The following is a 25,081-nucleotide window of genomic DNA, read 5'->3' as shown; positions in this document are numbered from 1 at the left end:
GGCAAGCATGCACATTCAGCACCATTGAGAGTATTGTATTGCAAGTGTTCCACGAATATTTCTTCCTCTGCACAGTGCAAACGCAGTCCCCGGTATTCCAGGGTAAAATGGTCGTTCCCATGGCGACGGTCCGCACTGTGCCGGCTCCAGCCCAGCAGTTTCCTATTGTGGCCCCGCCTCTTCCTGTCCAGAACGGCACTCAAGCGGGGAGCAAGGTTGGCACAAAACATATTGGCTTAAAGCTCTCATAGTATTTGTTAGTGATTTTTTTATTTTATTTTGTCGGCAACATCAGATCATACAGATCGCACCCATGCCAGTGGTCCAGTCTCAGCTGCCCCAAGGAGGGGCAGTTCACCCTGCCAGCCCCTTCCCAGTGACAGTGGCCACCGCCGCCATTGTGGCGCCGGGGCCCGCTGCCCCCTCGCAGACAGTTCTGCTGCCTCCTCCAACCACCAGGTATGAACACTGCAAAAATTCCACAGGAAATCTTAAGAAAAAAATATGTTAAACCATGACAAATAATACTTAAAATAAGCAAAATTATCTGCCAACAGAACAAGAAAGTTTTACTTGACAAGATTTTGAAAAATAATAAACTAATACTAGGCCCATATCTACAGCAGTCTTGAAATGAGTATTTTTAAACTTGAAACAAGTACCACAATATAATTCAAATCTTAAAATAAGCAAATTTGATATAAGAAACCACACTTCAGGTTCTTTTGTTGTTGAACAATCCTCTTAAAATGTTGAAAGTGTTTGTTGTAAGCCTCATAGTACTTGAAACTAGCTTTTAATACTCATGGGCAAGACAATAAGATCAAATGAGATAATCAAGTAATAAGTATCTTGAAATAAGATGATGCTTCTCTCATCTTGAGCCAAGTACGGGACTTCTTTCTCTCGTGCTTTACGAACAGAGCGACTCAACCATGGTAGACGAGCTAAATGATGGCACCGAGCAGATCGCGGGATTGCTGGGTTGGGGAGGGGATGTTGTGCTGCAGGGGTGCCGCCGCTGCGGCGGAGCAGCTCTATTCTGGATGCATTAGTCACGCTGCTGGTGGCCCCTGTGCTGCCTCGGCCGTCCACCCCCGCACGCTTGCACTCGGCTCCGCACCTACACGTACAACACAACTTCTCCTTTTGTTCTCTGACCAAGCTTCCTTCCCGCGGCTGTCACATCGTTAAACCCAGTCAGCACTTGAACAGACCTTTGGACTCTTCTGCAGGATCACCTACGTACAGTCCACTCTGGGGGTTCCATCAGCTCTTCCACCGGTGTCCGCGACAACAGCTTCCTCATCCTCCCCGTCCTCCCAGCCAGCGCTGCCTCTGCCGGGCTCCTTGGCCACCCTTGGCTTCACCGCGATCCCGCCGCCTGGCCAGACGCTGGTTCAGCCGCTGATCGCTGGTCAGTGCAGCACATTTTTAAAAGCATCTCAACTGTCCTTATTCTTTTGCGCACCATTAATGGGAGCCCACCTACCACACTATGAGAATCACTGACCTATTTTGTTTAGAGTTGATTGACTTCTTTTTACACTTGCATGACGGTCAGACTCCAATTTGAACACCGGTGTCCACCCACATGCAGGTCAACCGCCTCTCCTGGCCACGGCGCCATCTCCGCAGCCCCCCAGCTCAGCCCCCGTCTGCGGCTCAGGCAGCCAGATTGTCACCGCCATATACCCTCCTTCGCAAAGTGTCACCATGGCGACCGGGGTGGTCTCCATGGCGGCCGTACCGCCTAGCGCGGGCGTCTACTCTGTCTCCAGTCTTTCCAGTGTTTCCAGCCACGTGATGCCCAAACCCACGGTGCCTCCCGCTGCCGTGTCTGTCCCACAGCTGCATCCTGAGCGCCGCCTGCCTGCCGACAGAGCTGGCGAGAGGCAACCGGAGAGTCAGACAGAGGCGCCGATGCAACCGGAAGACCAGCAGCCACAGAGCACCATGAGTGGCAGCTCAGTAGTGCCTCCTGGTGGACCTGCTGCGAATTCTTGCAGTCCTCCGCTTCAAATCCAAACACTCGGTAGGCTTGTTCACATTCTGATGCAGGTGGTGCAAGTAGAAACATTTATTGTAGTCTGCCATTTATATTCTAGAGAATAAAGTAGAAGCAATTTGTATTATATTTGAGATTTTCTCATTTTTTCCTCCCCAAATATTTTTTACTGTAGTGTGGGTTTATTTAAATTAGTTTGAAATCATGCTTTTAAATATCATTTGGCAGCCAGCACACCTGGCACACTCAAGCTCAGCCAGTTCCCGAGCCGCCCCCCCCAGAAAGTCAAGGCCACACTGGCCAGCATCCCGGTGGGCAGCTACGAGGGAGGGGGTCGCGGCAAGGAGCGGGACAAAGAAAGAGGGGCCGCAGCCACCACCGCCTCATCTAACAGCCACTTCTCCTTCGACCTGGAACCGGCAGGACCCACGACTGCGTCTCCTGTGTCGCATTCGGCCGAGGAGCCTCCATCCTGTGACGGCACAGCAGAAACTGCCAGAGAGGTCATTTGATGGCAACTCGGGAACAATTCTTGAATAAAAGGAGAAAAATTAGCCTAAGGGTTCTATACTAACTCTTATATGGTTGTGTTTTTTTCAGACTGGATGGAAGGACTCCCTCCCATCCTCTCCGCTACCTCCGCCGTCAGCTACTGAGCCCACCCTGCCGCCCCCGTACACCGACAAAGAAGGATCGGTGCCAAAGAAGATCAAAGCTCGCCCTCCGCCGCTAAAGAAGACATTTGACTCGGTAGACAAGTGAGTGCTGGCAAAACCATGGAATATGGCCAGCCGGATGGCGCGCTATATGGCGTATGCCTTTTTTTTTTGTGTGTGTGTGCTGGTCGGGAAGAGTGCTGTCGGAGGTCTATTTCGAGGAGCGCTTTGCCGAACTTCCGGAGTTTCGGCCTGAGGAGGTGCTCCCGTCGCCCACGCTGCAGAGCCTCGCCACGTCGCCCCGTGCCATCCTGGGCAGCTATCGACGCAAAAGGAAGAACTCAACAGGTTTGCTTATTCCATTTTTATGATTAGCGATGATTTGAGATGCCGTTTACTTTGTCCAGTGCCCCGATTTTGGCTCAAATCTCCAGTTGTTTTTCCCCATTGACATGAATACAAATACCTTCCTATGTGGTTCAGACTTGGACTCGGCCACTGACGATCAAGCGTCTCCAAAGAGGAAGAGTCGGCGGCGTTCCAGCTGCAGCTCGGAGCCCAACACGCCCAAAAGTGCCGCCAAGTGCGAAGGCGACATCTTCACCTTTGACCGGCCAGGTAACACACATGCATGCACACATTTCATTAAACCCTAGCCTGTAAAGCAGGGGTGGGCAATTCCTGACCTCGAGGGCCGGTGTCCTGCATGTTTTCTATGTCACCCTCTTGCAACACACCTGATTTAAATGGTCAGATAATTAGCAAGGTCTGCAGAAGCTGGATAACAATCCTGATCATTTGAATCAGGTGTGTTGCAGCAGGGAGACCTATAAAACATGCAGGACACCGGCCCGTGACGACCGGAATTTCACACCCCTGCTGTAAAGTCACAGGTGCCATTTGAGCTACTGTACATACTTAGGTCAGAAATCAAAACACATTCTCTGTCCACATGATTTTAAGATGGTGGCCCTGTGGCGATGTTGTCGGTTCATAGAGGTTGAATACTTTTGGTGTGAACTTTTGGTTTTCTGTAGGCACTGACAGCGAGGACATACTGGCTGAACTGGAGTTTGACAAAGTGCCGTACTCATCCCTGCGACGGACGCTGGACCAGAGGAGGGCGCTGGTCATGCAGCTGTTTCAGGAGCAGCAGGGCTTTTTTCCATCAGGTTGACAAAGCATACACGGAAACAAACAAATACCTTCTATATAAGTTAAAGCCGGCTGATCATACTAGAGCAGTGATTCTTAACCTTGTTGGAGGTAACAGTTTCATATGCGCATTCACCGAACCCCTTGTTAGTGATTTTTTTTATTCTAGACATAGATGTTTTTTACTGGTGCACAAAATGAGCCATGCATGAACATCACCTTGTTCGAAGAACAAAACCAACACAATGCATGAACTCACAACAAATTACATACTGGTAAATCAGAATTTGCACAATAAATCAGGTTTGTTCGAACCTCCTCAGCGGAGGCTCTGTCGAACCCCTGAGACCGACTCACCGAATCCCTAGGGTTCGATCGAACCCAGGTTAAGAACCACTGTACTAGAGCATATACAATGACTTTGTTTCACTGACGAGCACATATGTTCGCGTCGTCACCAAAGCACAACAAATCAGCAACTTCCTGCTTCTTTTTTAAAGAATTATGTAAAGTCCGTGTGTCAAAAGACAACTAAATTAAAAACGACCTGTTAATACATCAATGAGTATAACTATTGAACAAACAATTAAGTGTATTGTTTGGTAATTGAACAGCGCCCCCGGCGACCGATGGGAACCGCGGCAATGTTAACCTTGTTCTCTGCTTGCAGCTCAGGCCACAGCCGCCTTCCAGACCAGGTACTCGGACATTTTCCCAACCAAGGTGTGTTTGCAACTGAAGATCAGGGAGGTCCGGCAGAAGATCATGCAGACGGCCACCCCGGCCGACGCTGCCTGTCTTGCCGTCCCCACCGACTCATTGCCGGGACCCTCCAGCGCCCAGTCGGGGGACTTGGCCGGGAGAGAGGACGAAGACGGGGAACCCGGGGCTGACGAGGATCCCGGCGATTCGCAGGACTCTTCCAGATGAGGACGTTTTGCCATAATGTGGACTTGTAATCATATCTCTGGAAGCACAGTGAGATGTCCGTATAAACCCCCCAAAACCAAGACTGTATTGAGAGTCCGGGTGGAACGTTGGAATCCCCGGAACTCCCCCTTGGAGGTTCAGAAAGACCAAATGGATGCAACGTTTATGTCTTGATTTGTTTTGAACAATGTTAAGAGGGAAAGTCGTTAGATTTTTTCCCCTGGATATGTAATCACTTCCAGGAAGTTTCTGCTGACATTGTGAGGGGCTGGGACCCTCAAGACTTTTTCCATCCCTGAACCCGCAACCACCGGTCGCTTCTTCTAGCTGACCTACAGGCCACTGACGGAGAGCTCTTAAAAATCGACTGCAGAGTGGACAGAAAGTGGACTGTCTGGCTGTGCCGTCATTCCCGCTGTCGTAGTCTGAAGGAAGCAAACATTCCCGTGCCTCTTATTGGTTACGCATGAAGGAAGGAGGATGGTCCATGGTGGTGATTTTTATGGACTTTTTTTTCAAGTATTTTCAATTTTAACATCATTGCGTTGGCTCCACCTGTACCCTATTATTAATATTATTCCTTACATTTTTCATTGCCCTTACTTTACAATCTTTCAGAGGCATGTACTGTACCCTTCCTCTGTGCTTTGTCTTCCCTTTTAACAAACGACAGACTTTTTACGTTTTTAGAGCCACCTCAACACTACTTCTTCTTTCCTTCTTCCTCCCTTTGTCACTTTATGCCTTGCCTCCCTCCAATCAAAATACAACTGTTGGAACAGAACAGTTGATCTAGTGCAAAACTAGTTGGGTAAATACTGTAAAAGAGTCTACATATATAGGACCTTATATCACAAAACAAAAACAGGACTGTGCAAAGCAAATTTAAAGGAGGAGGGGGGGGAAACATTATATGGCTTTCAATGTTTTTGTGTTCATGTTTGGCTGTTCCAGTATTCAAGAGACAAATTTATATGAAGAATTTAAGTTTGTATCTGTAACTTTCAGTATGCCAATAAAGTTAGGTGGTCAGTTCAATAAAAAAAAAGTGGAAATGTAGTAAAGCAAACTGAGTTTATTGGGTTATGAACACCATATTTTGTTGCGACTTTCAGCAGTGACATAAAATTTATACAAATCAAAAATACAAAAAAAATAGGTCACATAAGGTATAATGCATTTATATACAAGCAGACACTCGTAACCTTTAAAAGTACTTCTTCCTCGCTGCAAAAAGCCGCTCACACGTTGTATGTAAATACACTACTGTTTTAAAGTTTTGAAGTGACTGAGAAATGTTATTTTTGAAAGGAAAGCACTTGTCATCACAAAGTCTAGATTGAATTTCTACCTTCATTGAAAACCAAACGCTTCTTTTAAAAAATAACCCCACTATTTGTGTCTTTAAGTTGTTTTCATGTTATAACGCGAGTCTTTCTGTTGGCTCAGAGCAGGTGTAGTCCATCCAGGCCATTCTCCATCGCCGTGTGAAAGATCTCCAGGGCCTGCTCCAGCGGCAGCGCCCTGCCCTCGCTGCTCTCGATGATGGCGATGGTCTCCCCAAACTCGTTGCACATGATGGTGTTGGTGCCCTGTGACGGTGGCAGAACAGACATTTGACATGATTTAGTATGCTTTGGCTGATGAGGGCCGATCGGGCGTGGCCCCTTATGGCACACTTGAAGTTGTTAATTCCCAAACTTGATTCATAAAAGTATATTTTAAATTTTTTACTTTGCATTTATTTGTTTTATTGAAAATTAAATGATGAAAAAGAACAATACATTTTAGGAAACAGTTTAATTATAATTAAACAAGTTGTACTGCAATTAAAATTAAAATTGCTTACTGAGGCAATTTTACATTTTAAATAAATTATTCTTACATGTTCCAAATCATTAAAGAGTTCATTTTAATTCATTTACTTCTATACTTGAAAATGACAACCTATTCATTCATTTCCTTTCGCATTTTCATCCTAAGTGGGAACTCATTGCTACCCATGAGGATGCATGATTTAGATAATACGAACCTGCTGAAGATCAGAGGACTGGATCTGGATGAGGTGCGGCTGCCCCTTGGGAAGTTCCACTGTGGAAACCTCCACAGCCGAATTAGCTTTGTCGTCCCGGTCCCGATCCAGCTTCTGCTGCCGACTGTGCGTCTTCTTGTGGTTCCTGAGGTTGGAGAAGGTCTTGAAAGCCTTTCCACACTGCGGGCAGACGTGCGGCCGCTCGCCCGTATGCGTGCGGCGATGTTCGACCAGGTGCATGCTCTGGACAAAGCCCTTGCTGCACACCTCACAGCGGAAGGGTCGCACGCCCGTATGTGTGCGCAGGTGCTCACGCAAATGCGTGCTTTGTCGGAAGCGCTTGGCACATATCTGGCATGGGAACGGGCGCTCGCCCGTGTGCACCCGCTGGTGCAGCGCCACGCCTGATCTGGACACAAACAGCTTGCCGCACACGGGGCACTGGTGGGATTGGGCGCGCTTGCAGGTGGCGCTGCCTGGCCGCCCAGGACTGGGGTGGCTCAGCTTGTGGAGCCGCAGATTGGCAGGTGAGTTGAGCTTCTTGCCGCAAATGTGGCAGTCCAAGCCGCTTCGGACGGTTGCGTCGGACTCTTCCGCAGTGGAAGAGGACTGCTCTGATTGGCCGCCAGTGGCACTCTGGGGTTCTTGGTGCCGCTCAGAACAGTGGGCGTCAAGTTGCCTCCTGGTGACAAAGCCGGCCTCGCAGTGAGAACAAGGGAAAGGCGCGGGGGAACCTGGGTGGTGCATAAAGCGGTGCGCGGCTAGCTTGGCAGGCCAGCGGAAGGCAGCAGGGCAGTCTGGGCAGGTAAGGCCCCCGCTGCCACCCGCTGCGTGCAGCAAACTATGCTGCCGCAGGTTGGACGACTGCGAGAAGGCGCGTTGGCACACATCGCAGCGGTACGGCCGCACACCCGTGTGGATCAGGGTGTGGCGGGTGAGGTTGGCGAGGGACGAGAAGGTCTTGCCGCAGTCGGCGCACTGGAAGGGCCGCTCACCCGTGTGCGTGCGGATGTGGTTGCGTACGTGGATCTGCTTGGTGAAGCTCTTGTGGCAGATGCCGCACAAGAAGCTGCGCTTGGGCCCGTGTGCCGCGCCCCGGTGCTGGAGGAGCTGCAGCTGCGAGACAAATGTCTTTGGACAAGAGCGACAAGCCAACGCGCTTTTTCCCGATGACACAGGTGTGGTGCTTGCCGCCGCGCTGGACGCGATTTCCCCGACGGGCTCGGCGCCAAGATGCTCTTCGGCAGGATGCTCTTGGCCCACCTCCCCTTGAACCTCGCTAGTGTGCAACTTGCTCGCATCGCCAGAGTCCTGCTCAATTTGTTCCATCTCTTCCTCAGTAAGGGGGGCCATCATCTGAGAGTTGTTCTTCTCCCTGGCTCGCTGCAGGATGGCCAGAGTCGAGGGAGAGACTCGTCGTGGAGCAGCGTTAACCTGGAGAGGGATGGAACTTAGTTGAAATTCATGCTGAATTGAAGAAAAAAATACAGCACATAGCACATGTCTCAGATTCTCCTGCGGTATGGCAATTGTGATCAACTAGAACATGTGGTCGCGTCGACGACTTCTTGAGGATTACCGTCTAAATTGATGATACAATGAGTTCTATCTTTTCTGTTTTACAATAACAGTTGCAGAAGGACTACCATGGTAGAGGCGGCGGGGCAAGCAGGTGTGCCACAGGTGTTGACGTTGAGGTGTGTCCGTCGGTGGTAAAGGTACTTTGTCATGTTGGTGAAGGTTCTGTCGCAGAACTGGCACTTATGAAAGGGGGTCGGCGTGTGCGACTTTCTGCAAGAAGCACATGCGAGGGGAAAGGTGAGGTCGGATGGGAGCAAAGAGGACGCCCACCGCCGGCGTTGGGCCTCACCTATGCACGAGGAGGGTCATCTCTGTGGTGAAGCCTTGGCCGCAGTCCACGCACAGGTACCTGTTGACGCGCAGGTGGGTGCACAGGTGGGCCTGCATGGAGCTCTCTCTCTTGAAAACCCGGCCGCATTCGGGGCATTCGTGCGTGCCCTGCTCGTGGACGCGCTGGTGGGATTTGAGGCGGTTGGCTGAAACGAAGCTACGGCTGCACAGTGTGCATTGCTGAGGCACACACCCCGTTGTGCCGGCTTTCTTCGCCGCCGTTACAAATTGGCTCGGTCGCCTGATGGAGTTGTCCGCCATATCTTGGCGCCCAGAGGCTTCGTCAAAGCCGCCCATGAGCCCGCAGTCCGAGCTCTCTTTGTCCTGAGCCAGGAAGTGCTCTCCCTGGTGTTGGAGAAAGTCTTCTGGCGTCTGGAAGAGTAGGGAGCATTCAGAGCATTCGTACGCTTGGTTGACCGTCGTCTCAATGGTGCCAGCATGGACTCCGGGGGCCAACAACAATGCCGCTTGGCGCCGCTTGGCCGTCTTGCCCGAGCTGTCGGCCAGGGCTTGGGCCGTCAGGATCTGTAGGTGCATGGTGGCCGAGCCGGGGGCGGGTGTCACCGGGGGCAGCAGAGAGGGCCGGGGGGCTGCTTTGTATTTGAGGTGGGATGTCTTTTTTTGCTGCTGCTGCTGCTGCTGCTGCTGCTGTGCAAACACCTGCAACAGATCCAAAGCAAAGCCCTCATCTGTCATTAAAGATTAGATGGAAAATTTATAAGCTGCAAATCGCACTCGCGCAGGCAAACCCCTGCGTGGCCCCTGCGATGTCATTTCCGAGGCCGAGGCACGCACCCAATGACAACAGTAAGAGTGTGGTAATCTGCATACTAACCGCACTTACCCCACAGGTTGATGAAAATCCAGAGCCACTTTGAAGTGAGCCCGGACCTCACCGTCAGAGACAGCCTCATCCCACACAAACGCAAAGCCCTCGCTCTCGCGTCGACAACAAAAGGAAAGCAAACCTGCATTGAGTTCTGTTGCAATCACGCAAACTTCTGATAAGTGGCAAACACTTGACTGCTGAGTGAAGTTGCACAAAAAATGCTATGGGGAAAAACAAAGCATGATCCGTCTCGGTCAAAGCATTTAAATTCAGTACCTGAGCCAAAATCTCGCCAGCCTGCTGCTCGCTCAGCACAAAGTTCTGCGTGTTGGTGAGAGGAGCCAGGGTGCCGTCCGCTTGGATCACATACTGCTGCGGCTGCCAATCAATCACACGCTCGCCAGTCAGACAGACTGTTCAAGAGGCGCTTCTTTGGCCATCTCTGTCTTACTGTGTCCTCCGCGTATGTGCTGGTGGTGTTGCTGTGGTGGCTTTTGCGATGTTCAAACCATGTGTTGGGTGAGTCAAAGAGAGCCAGACAGTCAAGACACTGGTACTGTACCGCGCGTGGCAGCTGGGAACCAGAATCTTCGGGTGCCGCAGCCTCACACAACTCTGAGAAGGGATTGCACAAATGTTAAGAATTCCAAATTTAAATAAACTTCTCCTTGTACAATTACAACCATTGTCTTTGACTGCAACTTTTATCCCGTTCAAAATATGCATCTCAACACAATCCAAATCCGAAGCGGGGGATGAGCGAATGATTCGACAAAGATTTCACGTGACAAAATGTCCGACCTCGTTGCTCGGCCTCCATCCCCGCCACCCTCATGTGCATCTCCTGGTGCAGAAGCAGCTCCTCGGAGTTCACCAGAACGGCGCCACACTCCAGGCACTGGTACTGCTCGCAGTGGACCGCCTGGCCCGCCTCGCCTTCCTCACTTGTATGAATCTCCTGGTGGATCAGGACTTCCTCCAGGGTGTTGAAAAGCTGGCAGCACTCGCTGCACATGTATTGGTGGTCCACGCTGGCATCCTCAGGCTGCTCCATCTCCATGTAGACATTCTGCGCTTCCATGATGTCAGGTCTTAAATCGAGTGGGTCATTTGAAGACAACTGGAAATAAAACTGGCAGATGAAAAAGAAAACCCATCAACTGGGATTCAGACCATGGATATATGCTGTATACATGAGTCATGAGTTGATTTGATCCCATAGGTACGTATACATCATCTATCATCTGTGAGGAACACCATCTTCCTGAAGAGTTTTGGCTGGCTTCATCTGTATAACGCTGTCCTGAGGTGACCAACAAATTAAAGAAGAAAAATGGCCAAAACAGTTTGATTTTTAAAAATTTAATAATTTATAATTACATCTATATTATTCATAAAGTACTATACTATAGAATATCAAATAGCTATTTTATATCAGCTAAGCCTGAATGCTACTTGTTGTTCATCTGATCCCGGCCTACAGGTAGAAACTACCGTAATTTCCGGACTATAAGTCGCGGTTTTTTTCATAGTTTGGGTGGGGGGGGCGACTTATACTCAGGAGCGACTTATATATGTTTTTTTTCACAAATTTTTACTTGATCATTAAGACATCACTTACAAGTATAGTTGACCACTTCCCATGTTATTTTTAGTATAGTTGATCACTTCACATGCTTTTATATCTTTATCTTGAACATATTCAAAACATAAAAAATACAGGAAACATCAAATAAAGCAATTAACACTTTAAAGCACTATATCCAAGTCCACTGTCTGCTGTATGTACACTTGCTCCATTTTTGCTCCTATTATATTTATTATTATTATTTATTATTATTTCTTTATTTATCATTTATTCAACACTCTTATTTATTCATTGTTTGTGCCTTCTTGTTTTTTTTGTGTTGCTTGTATGCACATGTGTACTATCTCACCAAGGGATAGTGGAAACGTAATTTCAATCTCTTTGCGTGTCTTAGTATATAAAAAAAAAAAAAAAATCAACGATAAAGCAGACTTTGACTTTGATAAAACAACCAAAAAAAATTATATTTTCAGACGAAACTGGATGAGGGCGCTCTAAATTTCACCGTTGGCCGTGACTCATCAACTGGGTGGGCTTAAGAAAAATGGCACCAAAAAGAAACTCATATTTTGCACGTTCCAAACTTCAAGTTGTAAAATATGCAGCTGAAAACAGTAATCGAGCAGCAGAAAGAAAGTTTGGAGAACCGTGATGTACCAATGGATTACTATTTCAAGTGACGTCAGTAGCGCGGCGCGGCGGTTGTTTACATACAAACGTGCCCACACAAGGACATCATTAGCGGTGATCATTTCTAAGTGACACGGAGGACAAAGAGTTTGAAGGAATTAAGGATTTGGAGTGACATAGAAGGTTTGAAAAAACTATTATGGCTTTTACGCACGCCCGGTCCGACTCTACTGAGTCGGGGGCCGGCGCTCGGCCGAGTGGTTGTCCGCGAACGGTGCGCGGGGCTCGGACATGGCCATTACGCACGCCCGGTCTGTCTGGAAGTCCACGCCGCCACACGCTTGGAAGTTTGTTTTGTTTAATAAAGAGCCGTTTACCAAACCCACGTCTATCCTTGTACTTTGTTAACGCTACAATATATATAGTAGATCTGTGGAATAAAGACGAGGCTGACGTCAGGGCGCACGCGCGGCGATGTTGACAAAGGACGAGGAATTTGATCGATGGATTTAATGGAATTAAAATGCACGGATGGTTTGATAATATTATTGGCTTGTATTATAGTTATTTAAAATATAGTTTATCTATCGTTATATGAGCCTGTGGAATATGTGGAATATTTTGAAATGCAAGCGTCCTCAGCCGTGCGCACCCATTGTTGACAAAGAACGATCGATGGATTTAATGAATTGAAGTGACACCGATGGTTTTATAAACATGTTATTCATGTAATAGTTGTCCTTAATCACTCTATATGTTACGTCAGGCCCGTTCTCAGCTCTTTGTTTGTGTTTGTTGAGTTAGCACACCTATCGTTTAGCCTGTTGTTGCTATTTAATGAATTGGAGTGACACCGATGGTTTTACAAACATGTTATTCATGTAATAGTTGTCCTTAATCACTCTATATGTTACGTCAGGCCCGTTCTCAGCTCTTTGTTTGAGTTTGTCACGTTAGCATACCTATCGTTTAGCCTGTTGTTGCTATTTAATGAATTGGAGTGACACCGATGGTTTTATAAACATGTTATTCATGTAATAGTTGTCCTTAATCACTCTATATGTTACGTCAGGCCCGTTCTCAGCTCTTTGTTTGAGTTTGTCACGTTAGCATACCTATCGTTTAGCCTGTTGTTGCTATTTAATGAATTGGAGTGACACTGATGGTTTTATAAACATGTTATTTATGTAATAGTTGTCCTTAATCACTCTATATGTTACGTCAGGCCCGTTCTCAGCTCTTTGTTTGTGTTTGTCACGTTAGCATACCTATCGTTTAGCCTGTTGTTGCTATCGTTTAGCCTGTTGTTGCTCGTTCATGACTGTTTTTGATGTGGGATTTTGTCGAATAAATTGCCCCCAAAATGCGACTTATACTCCGGAGCGACTTATATATCTTTTTTTTCACTTTTTGGGGCATTTTATGGCTGGTGCGACTTATACTCCGGAGCGACTTATAGTCCGGAAAATACGGTAAAACTTTCTAAGCCTGTGGTGAGGACTGTGAGGAAGTGGACAGTGGAGTCAAGGCAGGATCTCCAAGCCTGCTTTGACTGCACCGATTGGGGAGTTTTTGAAGTTGCAACTTCAGACCTGCACGAACTCACTGACATCGTCACATCATACATCAGTTTTTCAAAGGATCTGTGTGTGCAGACTAAGACCTTCTGCAGGTACAACTACGACAAACCTTGGTTTGCACCGAACCTCAGGAGGCTGCGCAAAGTCAAGGGGGAGGCCTACAGGAGCGGCGACCGGGACCTGTTCAAGCAGACCAAAAACACACTGAACCGAGAGGTCAGGAAAGCCAGGAGGTGTTACGGGGAGAGCCTGGAGAGACACCTCTCTGCCAATCCTGATCCCTCAACAGTGTGGAAAGGTCTGCAGAGCATCACGGGCTTCAAGAAATGAACCCCCTGTCCTGTGGAGAGCACAAGGCTTGCTAACCAGCTAAACAGGTTCTACTCCAGTTTTGATCGGTCCTCCCACACAATGGGACCTCCTGCAGCACAATCAACATACTCACCTCCCCCCACAACCGCTCTGTCCACACCTCCATCACCGTTGTCACCTACACTCTCTCTTGCAGAGGCCGCGCCCGCACTCCAGATACGCAAGGAGAAAGTGCGGCAGATGTACCGGAGACAAAAGATCAGGAAGGCACCGGGCCCAGACGGCATGTCACCTTCCTGCTTGAAAGTCTGTGCTGAGCAGCTGGCACCCACTTTTGCACAGATCTTCAACCGTTCCCTGAAGCTGTGTGAGGTGCCCTCGTGCTTCAAGACCTCCACCATAGTTCCAGTAGCCAAGAAGCCCGCCATCACAGGTTTGAATGACTATAGACCTGTCGCTCTGACATCTGTGGTCATGAAATCTTTCGAGAGGTTAGTGCTGAACCACCTGAAGGATGTCACGGGCCCCCTGCTTGACCCCCTCCAGTTTGCCTACCGGGCAAACAGGTCAGTGGATGATGCGATCAACATGGGACTGCACTACATCCTGCACCACCTGGACACCCCAGGAATGTACGCCAGGAGCCTGTTTGTGGACTTCAGCTTGGCGTTCAACACCATCGCTTCTGACATCCTCCAACAGAAGCTCATCCAGTTCATGGTGCCTGCCTCCACCTGTCAGTGGATCACCAGCTTCCTGGCCAACAGGAGACAGCGTGTGAGGCTGGGGAGCATCATATCTGACACCCAGACCACCAATACTGGCGCCCCTCAGGGATGCGTCCTCTCCCCACTGCTCTTCTCTCTCGACACCAACGATTTCTCCTCAGGTGACTCTCCTGTGAAGCTCCTGAAGTATGCAGACGACACCACTTTCATCGGACTGATCTGGGACAGTGATGAGACTGCGTACAGACAGGATGTGGAGCGGCTGGTCCACTGGTGCAGCCAAAACCACCTGGAGCTGAAACCGCTCAAGACCGTGGAGATGACAGTGGACTTCAGGCTTCACCACTTTCACCCCTCACTATCCGCAGTAATACTATTCTCTCCACAGACACCTTCAAGTTCCTGGGAACCACAATCTCTCGGGACCTGAAATGGACCAGCCACATAGACACTGTCCAGAAGAAGGCCCAGCAGAGGCTGTACTTTCTGAGACAGCTCAGGAAATTCAACCTGCCACAGGAGCTGCTGAAGACCATCTATACTGCCATCATCCAGTCCATCCTCTGCACCTCCATCACTGTCTGGTTTGGATTGGCCACCAAACAAGACAAGCACCGACTGCAACGGACAATCAAGATTGCAGAAAAGATCATCGGAACCAACCTCCCATCTATCCAGGACTTGTACCTGTCCAGGACCAGGAAACGTGCAAGTAACATCTCTACAGACTCTTCTCACCCAGGTTGCAGTCTGTTCGAACTACTCCCCTCCGGACGGCGTTCCAGAGCACTGTACGCCAAAACCAGCAGACACAGAGACAGCTTCTTCCCCCAGGCTGTCGCTCTGGTGAACTCACACCACTTTTAGAGTTTCAGAGACATTGCTGTGCAATAACATCCTGCTCTCAACGCTTTATCTTTGAATTGTCTATATGATGTGTACTATGTGTCCACTCTGCATCCTTTGCAGCCTGGTCATCCTGGAAGAGGGATCCTCCCATTTGTGGTCTCTTCTCAAGGTTTCTCATTTCCTTTAGTTGGAGTTTTGAGTTTTTCCTTGCCCTCCTGGGAGTTTAAGATCAGGGGATGTTTGAGAATATTTGTCATTTTTCACATGTCCTGAGTGTTGTTAGTCACCTAAATGTTGCACAGATGGTGTGATGTACCGAAGTCAAATTCCTTGTTTGGCACGCTCAAACATGGCAAATAAAAACTCTTGAATCTTGAATGTAGGTATTGTTTATTGGAAGCTAATTTTACTAAATGCACAGCTTTCTTCTCAGCCAGGCGGCTTGGCACTGGTTAGCACGTCCGCCTCACAGTCAGGAGGGTACCGGTTCGATTCCACCTCCAACCCTCCCTGTGTGGAGTTTGCATGTTCTCCCCGTGCCCGCGTGGGTTTTCTCCAGGCAATATGGTTTCCTCCCACATCCCAAAAACATGCTTGGTAGGCTAATTGAGCACTCCAAATTGACCCTAGGTATGAGTGCGGATGGTTGTTCATCTGTGTTAGGCTGGCAACCGGTTCAGGGCGTCCCCTGCTTACTGCCCGATGACTGCTGGGATAGGCTCCAGCACGCCCGCGACCCCCGTGGGGACAAGTGGTATAGAAAATGGATGGATGGATGTTTTCAGCCAAACCTGCTTTCTTACATGCTTCACTCACTCACACAAATCTACTTTTCAGCTTCTTTTCTCATTCTTTTTTTTAATATTCCTGCATCCTTATAGATTATTCAACCGGGTTCACCTGCTTTCCCATATTCCTTCCACCACAAATTAATAAATTGAATTTAAATTTACTTTTGGGCCACCCTGCTCTCGACCTACTGGATTAAACGAGTCAATTTCACATAAAGTAAGGATTGTCTAGATTTTCTTCTCATGGAAAGCGCCCGTGGTTAAAATGTTGGCAATTTTAATTCTTTTATAGTTTAACGCGGATGAAAAGACAACATGTTTCGACTTAGCAATTAGCCAACATGATGGCCCTTGTTGGTTGCCTCGTCCCAGCCACTACCTTACAAAGGTAATATTGAAACCACCAAAAGGTATCTTAACAGGTTCGCTTGTGTACTGTCTCATGTGTGCGATGGCGTGTGGAGGGCGGTTGGAGGCGCTCCCTCGGCCAGCGAGAACCAATTTTGTGACGCTCCTTGGCACCGCTATTTCCTGACGGCCGTTGCCCGGTTCGCCGGGCGGTCCGTCAGGCGGCGCTAGCAACTTTTCGCCGCAGCTCTCGGGTCGAAAGGCGGCAGGGGCCCTTCTTTTTTTTCCTTTTTTTTTTTTTTACCCACCCCTGTACCTCATTTACTGTCGTCGGACGGCGCCGTTCGTAGTCATCACCGCACGTCACTCAAACGCCCGCTCCGCCGAGGCTGCTCCGACGCTGTCTCGGGCACGAGAAGCACACAACGGGATGGTTGTTCGCCGACGATTCTGTTTTACAGCATGTAGGGAGACGTTAACCCGCCATTAGCCTCCATTTTTGTGACACTAAGCTCCGCCCCGTATGAGATCCGGCTGAAAGTCTTGCAACCACGATTGGATAGTGTAGCTGTCAATCACTTTGGAACTTATGCGTGGTGGGTATTGTAGTTTTATGCCGCCGGTGTTTATTTGGGGCGAGTAATTTGTTAAAAAAAAAAGAATTTGACGCAGTATTTAATGTACTTTAGTCATTTTATGTTTGATAGGACTTATTTTTACCATTATTGTTGTGTAATTTTTGATATAGTTTTGTGCACTGTTCATATTTGTTTTAAACTTGTTATCATGGACTTCAACACAAAACTTTTGAAACGTTCTTATTTATGCTTGTTTTGCTTGATCACCTTTATTAGTGTATGTTAAAAAGCCTATCGCTCTTTTTTTTTATACTGTGTTCTATTTTGAGGATAATATTGCTATGATATGCAACTGAACGTCGTCATTTCGCTCACCACCCCTGGAGGACAGGTACATCGAAACTCGCTTTCCCACAGTCCTTTGCGAATGTGACGTCATTCCACGTCAACTCCCCAGTTCCCCACCATCATCGTTGTACAGTACAGAGGAAGAAAGGGGGAGACTGGGCAGAAAGCAAGAACGCTGTAAGTGCAGTACTTTTCCCATGGGAGTTTTTTTTATGTGGTGGTCGTGGTTGTGGTGGTGGGCTCGTATTTATTGTGTGACTTGGTTGGCTGTCAGTAACGTTCGCCGTTAATCCTGGCTGTAGTTCACACAAATATGAGCGGCAGCGGGCGGCCCAGGACCAGCTCATTCGCCGAGCCTCCCGGAGCTCCCGGAGCCGCTGCAGCCGGTGTCGGATCGGCAGTAGCCGGCGGAAGCTCGACAGGAAAGTCGGGGGCTTCGCAAATCAGCGGAGGTGGCTCGACAAGCTTTGGTAACCTCAAACTACCCCGTAAGTGTCGTTTTTTAAAAATGACCACTCGCCGCCTCAGACGCTTTGTTCCAAATGATGTCCATCCCGTAGTTTATTTCAGATGACGATATGGACATTTTCTTTAAATGAAGTCGATCACAATCGCCGAGCTCATCTCAGCTAGCAGGCTCTTGGCTAACTTGGGCTAGCTATCCAGCTACCATTAGCCGTGTATTTCTCCCACTATTAAAACTCTTCGATGACTTCAACATCAACATCAATACCGACTGTTGTTTTTTCGGCGAAAAAACGATTCCATAAGTTTATTATTGACAATTTCAGTTCGGTGGACTCCTCTTCACGTCACTCAGGTTGAGTTAACCTTAGCGTACGTGCTAGTCATTTGTGGAAGCAATCGTCCACTTATTTGTGATGGAACTGGGGGAAAAATCGTTTTATGTTTTAGGAGGCTTTTGTTTGTGTCACAGCGTATGACCAATTGATTGATATATTTCATTATTGTTAGCACAGAACCTACATTTAAATGTCAATATGTCAAATTGCGACAACACAAAGTGACCCAATTTATATATTCTAAAATGTCTGACCTCTGAGATGGATAAAATCAGGTGGATTTACTGTAGCTGCTTATTTCATATCATACAAACACAATATTAATCAGATGACTGTGTTTAGATGGGAGGCACTGCGTAGAATGAATTCTTAACCAGAACTTTTTGACTTGACTTCCCCTTTAACACTGCATGTTACAAACTATACTGATTAAGTTTCTATTTGGTGTGTTTAGTGAGGAATGCCATGATGTCTTTGCGAAATTTGTCTGTCTGGTGCGGAATGATTTGCCGTCTTACTCCATTTTGGTACACGGCGGTGCCGAGACGTGTAAAGTGAACAAGCCCCGGGAAAAAGCAGTAACACTTGTGGATGTGCTGCTGTCCACACCATTTTAACCACAGTGAGCTGACAAAAGCGCTTTGGGGACGGGCCTCTGTCTCGCTCGCTCTTGCCTCGCTCTCCCTCCCTAATGTTGATCCGTTGGAATGCTCTCAACGCTAACCGCTCTGTCAGTTACTGTTTTATCTGAAGCACCAAGTTTTTTTTGGGGGGGGGGGGGTCAAACATCAGCCTGGCGATGAAACTCTTTGACCAGTTGCAAGACGCACACAATGTACTCCCCCAGAGAGGGCATCACCTCCTTGTACATAATCTGATCCTGGATTATGCCAAATCAACCTGCGGACCACACGTAGCGCGCATGGCGCTCGCTGAAGCGGGAAGTCGTTGACGTCATTTGAACTGTTTTTGAGCTGTAACTGTGATGGAATTATTTTAACGTGCATCAAAGTCTCGGTTGTCGCAGGGGATATGATCCCACACATTGCACAAATGAGCTGATTTTTCATTTTGCCTTTATTTTTTCGCGCGCATTTCTCGTCCAGGTGACACTGGCAAATTGACCACCGTAGTGGCCACGCCGGGCCAAGGCCCCGACCGCCCGCAGGAAGTGTCCTACACGGACATCAAGGTCATAGGAAATGGCTCCTTCGGCGTAGTCTACCAGGCCCGCCTCATCGACAGCCAGGAAATGGTGGCCATCAAGAAAGTGCTCCAAGATAAACGCTTTAAGGTGAGCATGGGCTGTTGGTGATGTAGGCCATTTTATGGACTACGTATATTGGTGACTCACTCTTGGTAAGAATCTGCCTTGTGATTTGATTGTTGTATCCTCCTTGGTTGCTTTTTAGAATAGAGAGCTGCAAATTATGCGCAAGTTGGACCACTGCAACATTGTGCGGCTACGTTACTTCTTCTACTCCAGCGGTGAAAAGGTGTGTATTCGCCTGCTGTTCAAAAAAAAATTGGCCGGCCCACGAATAGCAAAAATCCATGCCTGTTATAACTGCATTGGGGAAAATTGATTTGATTTAATAATCTGTCCTGATTTTTTTCATTGAGTTACAAACATGGCACTATTGTCAAGGAAGAAGCAGATTTCCTTTGTCGCCCTCACTGTATTCCGTTAATACAAAGAAAGGAAACGGGCCAGAAATAAAGCAGGGACAGTGAATTTTTGAGAGGCAACTGGCTACTTTTGTCGTTTGGGTATTTAGCCAAAGGTAGAAATTGTCTGAACTTCGATAGACATTCTTGTCAAGCACCTTACAAAGCGTCTTGGGACGACTTGGCGGCATGAGCTTTGCTCCGCGTTGCCTCTGTGATGTCATTTTCAATTCGCCGTCACACTCGTAACACTGCACTCGCTCCCACTTTGTGTCTTATGCAGAAAGATGAAGTCTACCTGAATCTGGTGCTGGACTTTGTCCCCGAGACGGTGTACAGGGTGGCTCGGCACTTCAATAAGGCCAAGACCACCATCCCCATCATTTATGTTAAGGTAAGCGCCACCTCGTTGCACCCCCGCTTATACTTGTCGCTCGTTCCGTTGCCTTCAGAGCTACATTTGTGTTACGTCTTATGCCCGTCACTCACTTTCTCTCCTTGTTAAGCAACATCCCTTTTTGTACTCGTCTGTAATCGTGTTGTTGTGACGTCACAAGCCAGTGTCTCCACATTTTGTCACTTTTCCCTGACGAAAAGCAGCACGTCTAATTGTATTCCCCACCCGAGCCTCCGCATAATTCTCGGCCCGTTCCACCCCATCTCTGTCCATACGTGTTTGCTTAGCTGCGGTGTGAAGCCGATGCCGCCCGGCGTGATGGCGCTCTCTGACTCTTGTGACACGGAAGAAACGCCCACGCGTGTTCTTTCTGTGTCAGAGAAAAGCGGAGTGATTAACATTTGACCATGCTGTCGAAAAGTCGTTGCGCAACTGTAGGAGAGCGTGAGTCACGGTTAACCCCCCCACCCTCACCTCCGCCCACATTGGGAAGCCGCACATAGCCTCGGCTGACAGGAGCTTAACAACTGCAGCCGCGAGACGACGACTCAAAATCAGCATGGTGGACTTTGTACGTGTTGATTTTGAACGGTTGCGTCCTTCTCATCAGGTGTATATGTACCAGCTGTTCCGGAGCCTGGCTTATATCCATTCCCAGGGTGTGTGTCATCGAGACATCAAGCCCCAAAACCTCTTGGTGGACCCGGAGACGGCCATCCTTAAGCTGTGCGACTTTGGCAGGTGAGCAGCACACCTTCCGACACATTCCTCGCAGTGTGTCAGCCGTCTTGACTGCGCGTGCAAGTCTTGTTTTGCTCACCCACTTTTTTTTTTGCGTCCTTCATTGAAAATAAAGCCCAACTGAATTGAATGTTTAACCGAATGGATTGATTCAATTAAAGTGTGGCAGGAAGATGAACTTGCCGAAATGAGAGTTTCAAGAGAAAAAAATCATCAAAGCATTTATTTATTTTTCTGCAGAGGGTTGAATGTATTTAATAGAGTAAGAGCGCGGTATTGCATAAAAGTGAGTATGAAGAAAGAAACTGGTTTTCTAAAGTGTCATTGCAACAAGCTGAGTCACAACAACAATAACATGCACAATTGTTGTGTGCCTTCAAGGCATGTGGCCTTACTCATGTGTGGCGTCAGTCTGCGTGTGAAATCCTCAAAATAACCTATTGGAGTTTTCTTTACAAATTATACAATTGACACACTTTCATTCTAGAGTTTTTACTTTTTATACAGGGATGAGAATTATCTGTGGATTTCCGTGTGTTTTTCCATCGAAAGTATCATTTTTGTGAATCATGTAAATCCGTTGAAAAATTTTATTTTATATATGGGGGGGGGGGTGTATGGAAGCGGCCGGCCAGCTGGCTGGGCAACGTTAGCCTCGGCGACTCACAAGCATTCGCCCGCGGCGGCATCTTTTGACAAATCTCAAGCCAAAATTAGTGAAGCTGTGAGTACGGAAATCGGCTTGCCTCTGTGAACCTAACTCACTGGCAGCCGTGATGCGACAACATCCGTCTTATTTTCGGCAGCATTTTGGCACTACTTTTGTCACATCATTTCCACTTGTTAACTTAACTTACGCGGCGAACTAGTGTTTTTACACCGCCACAATGTGAATTTGCAATTTGGTTTTCATCACTTGTAGACAAGTTATTTAGTTAAATAGATCTAGGGCCTACTCAGCAAAAGTTTTCGCCAGCATGAGGATTTTGCCAGGGAAATAAACAAGCCAAACGGGATCAAGAACTGCTTCAGATGGGCAGGGCTCGAGAGCAGCGTCATCGTACAACTCGGAACACAGTCCGTCAGTCTGACGGAACATATCCGTAAAGAAGAATAAATAATAATATATGTGTATGTGTATATATATGTATATATACATACACACACACATATATATATATATATATACATACATACATACATACATACATACATACATACATACATACATACATACATACATACATACATACATACATACACATACACACACACACACACACACACACACACACACACACACACATAGGCCCACCCAGACCCCCGGCTACTTTTCAGTATTTTTTCCACATTTGCTATTCTCATCCCTGTTTATATAAATGCAAAAACAATGGTCGTCCCCTAACGGTGCCCGTCCCCCACCGCCCCCACAGCGCCAAGCAGTTGGTCCGAGGCGAGCCCAACGTGTCGTATATCTGCTCGCGCTACTACCGCGCTCCGGAGCTCATCTTCGGCGCCACAGACTACACGTCCAACATTGACATCTGGTCGGCCGGCTGCGTGCTGGCCGAGCTGCTGCTGGGCCAGCCCATCTTCCCGGGGGACAGCGGCGTGGACCAGCTCGTAGAGATCATCAAGGTACATGCGCCAAGGAGCCCAAATTCGAAGTGAGAGCTGGGTCGCAAATTCTGTCTTTCTCTCCTACTCACAAGCCACATGTCATTGCACTTGTGTCAGGTTCTTGGAACTCCGACGAGGGAGCAGATCCGAGAGATGAACCCCAACTACACGGAGTTCAAATTCCCGCAGATTAAAGCTCACCCGTGGACAAAGGTAATTCGTCAAATCGGTAGCAACATGGCGACGGCGGTCCGCAAAACGCAGACCTTGGCTCAAAAGGCCTAGCGATTGTCCTTTGAGGAGGTCCAAAGAACGGGCCTCCTGGCAATAAAATTCAAAATTAATTTATTTGAAATTTTCTCAGGTGTTTAAGCCCCGCACGCCACCGGAGGCCATTGCCCTGTGCTCGCGACTGCTGGAATACACACCGGTCACCCGCCTGTCTCCGCTGGAGGCCTGCGCGCACGCTTTCTTCGATGAGCTGCGTCAGCCCAACACCCGCCTACCCAGCGGGCGAGAGCTGCCCCTCCTCTTCAACTTCAGTCCCGTCGGTGGGTTTCCGCACTCGCCGGCGAGTCTGACACGAGGGGGGTGTCATATTCGTTTGTTGTGCCTCCTCAGAGCTGTCCATCCAGCCCCAGTTGAATTCATCACTCATTCCTCCTCACGCTCGTACACAGACGACGCCTGCCTCGCATGGTATGTCGACCAATACGCACACATGGCAAACCTTTTGCTACTGGCTCCTCTCTGTCTGTCTGTCTCTCTGTCCCTCTCCATGGAAAAAAACAACAAAGTGCAGCTGTGTGTACAAGTACCCATGACTTACATATTTACACCTTTTTTTTCTTACAATGTTTCTGCATATTTTACTGCCAAATTTGTAATGCCTTTTTCGCTCTACAGATGGCAGTGCGTCAGACAGTCCTGCACAGCCCGTGCCCGGCTCCATCAACAACAGTACCTAAACAGCCAACACCACCCTGCCATAGTTTTTTTCTTTTTCTTTTCCTCTTCTTCCTCTCAACATTTAAAAAGACTATACAGCACACAGTCTCTCAACACACACACACACACACACACACACACACACACACACACACACACACACGTACATATACACACACACGTCATGCATTGCTGTTTCCTCCCCCTGATAGGCTTCATCTATATATAAGCTGACTTTATAAGTCCATGTTCTGTGGGATGTTTGGGGTTGTACAAGCATTGTCTGTGTTACGGACGTTTTACCCCCTCGTGTGTCCCCCCCACCCCTCGTTTTTATTTAGCTTGTTTTATGTGGAGTGGCCATTTGGCTTTTGGAGAATGACAATCACCCAAAAGATACAAAACGTTCTCTGCTCGTTCGCTAAAACAACCAAGTCAATTGGGTCCTTTGAAGCAGTCAAACATTTTGCCTGCTGATAGCACCGTTTTTAGATTAGGTGATTTTAAAAAACATTTTATGACAAAGGAAGCACACTGCAGCAGCCTTTCTTTTCCCCGCTTTACCGTGACCTATTATTTTTAAATGTGGGCATTGAGGGCCACTGTATGAATAGTAGAAGCTCACGTATCGAGCATGTAAGCTGGAAAGTGTTTCAGCAGGCTAAACAAACGGGTCCAATCTCCTCATCATTTTGACCGAAAGCTACAGTACTTCCTCCAGAGTGACTTCCTGTTTCGGACCTTGAATTTTGAGCCCCTTCCCTCCTGGTTGTCCTTGCTCCTCCACAACACAGCTAATCTGTAAATATCAACTCTTATTTTTATTTTTTGTTATTATTCAATTGTTGTTCTTGTAATGTTTTTTTTTCTCCAGTAGATGGCGCGTCAGTCGCAGTCTGTAAATACGGTATTACCTTTTATTTTTTATTTTTTTTTTGTGGGGGGGGATCCCTGGTTCAGTAGGGAGGGAAAAATGGAACAAAAGTCTCACAACTGAATCTCTCTCCTTCCATTTCTCCTGTCATGACTTCTCCCCGCCCATAGTTGTCTTAACTGTTTTATTTATTGTATTGTGTGTTTGGTCTCTTTTTGTATATTATTTTCAAAATCGTGTAGTAGTGGGGCAGAAAATGTAGTCACATCCAAGATACTGTACCTCGACTCGGATCGCCAGTCCTCTGGTAGAACGCTTGTTTCCATTGAGCTTCAATGTGAACAGAACGTTACAAGGGTGTGTGTGTGCGCGCGCTTGTGTGCACTTGTGTGTGTGTGTGTGTGTGTGTGTGTGTGTGTGTGTGTGTGTGTGTGTGTGTGTGTGTGTGTGTGTGTGTGTGTGCTCACGCACGCGTGTCGTTGATGAAAACAGCCTTTCATTGATCGTCTCCTGTGTCCGACTGTCGGTCCACTGTTGTACGACACGCTGTTTTAATGTTACTTTTTAAAATCTGTTTTAGCAGCCCCGACCCACAGTCTGATTACAGACCTCGACATTGGTGCGGAGAACAGTGAAAAACGGTCGGCTAGAGGGGATGACCAGGGAGGGATGGGGGGAGAGAGACAGTTTTTTTGTTTGTTGCTATAAGTAATTCAACTCATTAATAAAGTGATGAAACTGTTGGCGTCTCCGCACA

The 25,081-nt window shown here is 47.8% G+C and overlaps 3 protein-coding genes and 1 long non-coding RNA gene across 8 annotated transcripts in view; 2 read left to right on the top strand and 2 right to left on the bottom strand.

The window, feature by feature from the left end:
* cicb (capicua transcriptional repressor b) overlaps window positions 1-5,818 on the top strand; it is a 26,261-nt gene extending 20,443 nt beyond the window's left edge. For 2 of the 4 annotated variants that reach the window (XM_088388407.1, XM_088388405.1), the window contains exons 12-21: window positions 76-215; window positions 296-459; window positions 1,236-1,417; window positions 1,601-2,035; window positions 2,237-2,511; window positions 2,609-2,768; window positions 2,854-3,012; window positions 3,148-3,282; window positions 3,702-3,836; window positions 4,490-5,818. In XM_088388407.1, the coding sequence (XP_088244533.1) occupies window positions 76-215; window positions 296-459; window positions 1,236-1,417; window positions 1,601-2,035; window positions 2,237-2,511; window positions 2,609-2,768; window positions 2,854-3,012; window positions 3,148-3,282; window positions 3,702-3,836; window positions 4,490-4,749 (2,045 nt within the window). In that variant the 3' untranslated portion in view covers window positions 4,750-5,818. Of the gene's footprint in view, window positions 1-75; window positions 216-295; window positions 460-1,235; window positions 1,418-1,600; window positions 2,036-2,236; window positions 2,512-2,608; window positions 2,769-2,853; window positions 3,013-3,147; window positions 3,336-3,701; window positions 3,837-4,489 lie in introns of those variants that run through there. The other 2 variants (XM_088388408.1, XM_088388409.1) reach the window with 2 other exon arrangements.
* On the bottom strand, window positions 2,127-3,400 carry LOC148392601 (uncharacterized). The gene is made up of 2 exons (XR_015861131.1): window positions 3,131-3,400; window positions 2,127-2,983 (listed from the first exon to the last, which is right to left on the bottom strand). It is a non-coding gene; the product is annotated as an uncharacterized LOC148392601 (long non-coding RNA).
* znf526 (zinc finger protein 526) lies at window positions 5,805-16,868 on the bottom strand. Of its 2 annotated transcripts, none has more exons than XM_088388411.1 (8): window positions 16,656-16,868; window positions 10,323-10,653; window positions 9,973-10,136; window positions 9,798-9,899; window positions 8,652-9,352; window positions 8,428-8,572; window positions 6,782-8,215; window positions 5,805-6,341 (listed from the first exon to the last, which is right to left on the bottom strand). In XM_088388411.1, exons 2-8 carry the CDS (start codon window positions 10,600-10,602, stop codon window positions 6,195-6,197), a joined length of 2,973 nt encoding a protein of 990 aa, XP_088244537.1. In that variant the 5' UTR covers window positions 10,603-10,653; window positions 16,656-16,868; the 3' UTR covers window positions 5,805-6,194. The 2 variants fall into 2 exon arrangements, with proteins under 2 accessions (XP_088244537.1, XP_088244536.1); XM_088388410.1 differs by having other exon boundaries at window positions 16,664-16,868.
* gsk3ab (glycogen synthase kinase 3 alpha b) lies at window positions 16,643-25,081 on the top strand. Its single transcript, XM_088388412.1, has 12 exons — window positions 16,643-16,943; window positions 17,317-17,450; window positions 17,576-17,761; window positions 19,183-19,370; window positions 19,489-19,572; window positions 20,028-20,138; window positions 20,752-20,882; window positions 22,316-22,520; window positions 22,620-22,715; window positions 22,867-23,053; window positions 23,124-23,201; window positions 23,409-25,081. The coding sequence occupies exons 3-12, from the start codon at window positions 17,587-17,589 to the stop codon at window positions 23,468-23,470; spliced, it is 1,317 nt and encodes a 438-aa protein (XP_088244538.1). The 5' UTR covers window positions 16,643-16,943; window positions 17,317-17,450; window positions 17,576-17,586; the 3' UTR covers window positions 23,471-25,081.

Source organism: Syngnathus floridae, chromosome 10 (genome assembly GCF_059516105.1).
Source record: "Syngnathus floridae isolate MCC-2025c chromosome 10, RoL_Sflo_1.0, whole genome shotgun sequence".
Taxonomy (NCBI): Eukaryota; Metazoa; Chordata; class Actinopteri; order Syngnathiformes; family Syngnathidae; genus Syngnathus; species Syngnathus floridae.
This window is presented reverse-complemented; position numbering and strand designations above follow the sequence as displayed.

Excerpts from the sequence above, each read along its gene's own strand:
- znf526 (XM_088388411.1), bottom strand. The coding sequence starts at position 10,602 with ATGGAAGCGCAGAATGTCTACATGGAGATGGAGCAGCCTGAGGATGCC. Across the intron at positions 10,137-10,322 it reads GATGGAGGCCGAGCAACGAG|AGTTGTGTGAGGCTGCGGCA; the intron begins GTCGGACATTTT and ends ATCCCTTCTCAG. Across the intron at positions 8,573-8,651 it reads ATGACCCTCCTCGTGCATAG|AAAGTCGCACACGCCGACCC; the intron begins GTGAGGCCCAAC and ends TGCTTCTTGCAG.
- gsk3ab (XM_088388412.1), top strand. The coding sequence starts at position 17,587 with ATGAGCGGCAGCGGGCGGCCCAGGACCAGCTCATTCGCCGAGCCTCCC. Across the intron at positions 17,762-19,182 it reads TGGTAACCTCAAACTACCCC|GTGACACTGGCAAATTGACC; the intron begins GTAAGTGTCGTT and ends TTTCTCGTCCAG. Across the intron at positions 22,716-22,866 it reads AAGCTCACCCGTGGACAAAG|GTGTTTAAGCCCCGCACGCC; the intron begins GTAATTCGTCAA and ends AAATTTTCTCAG.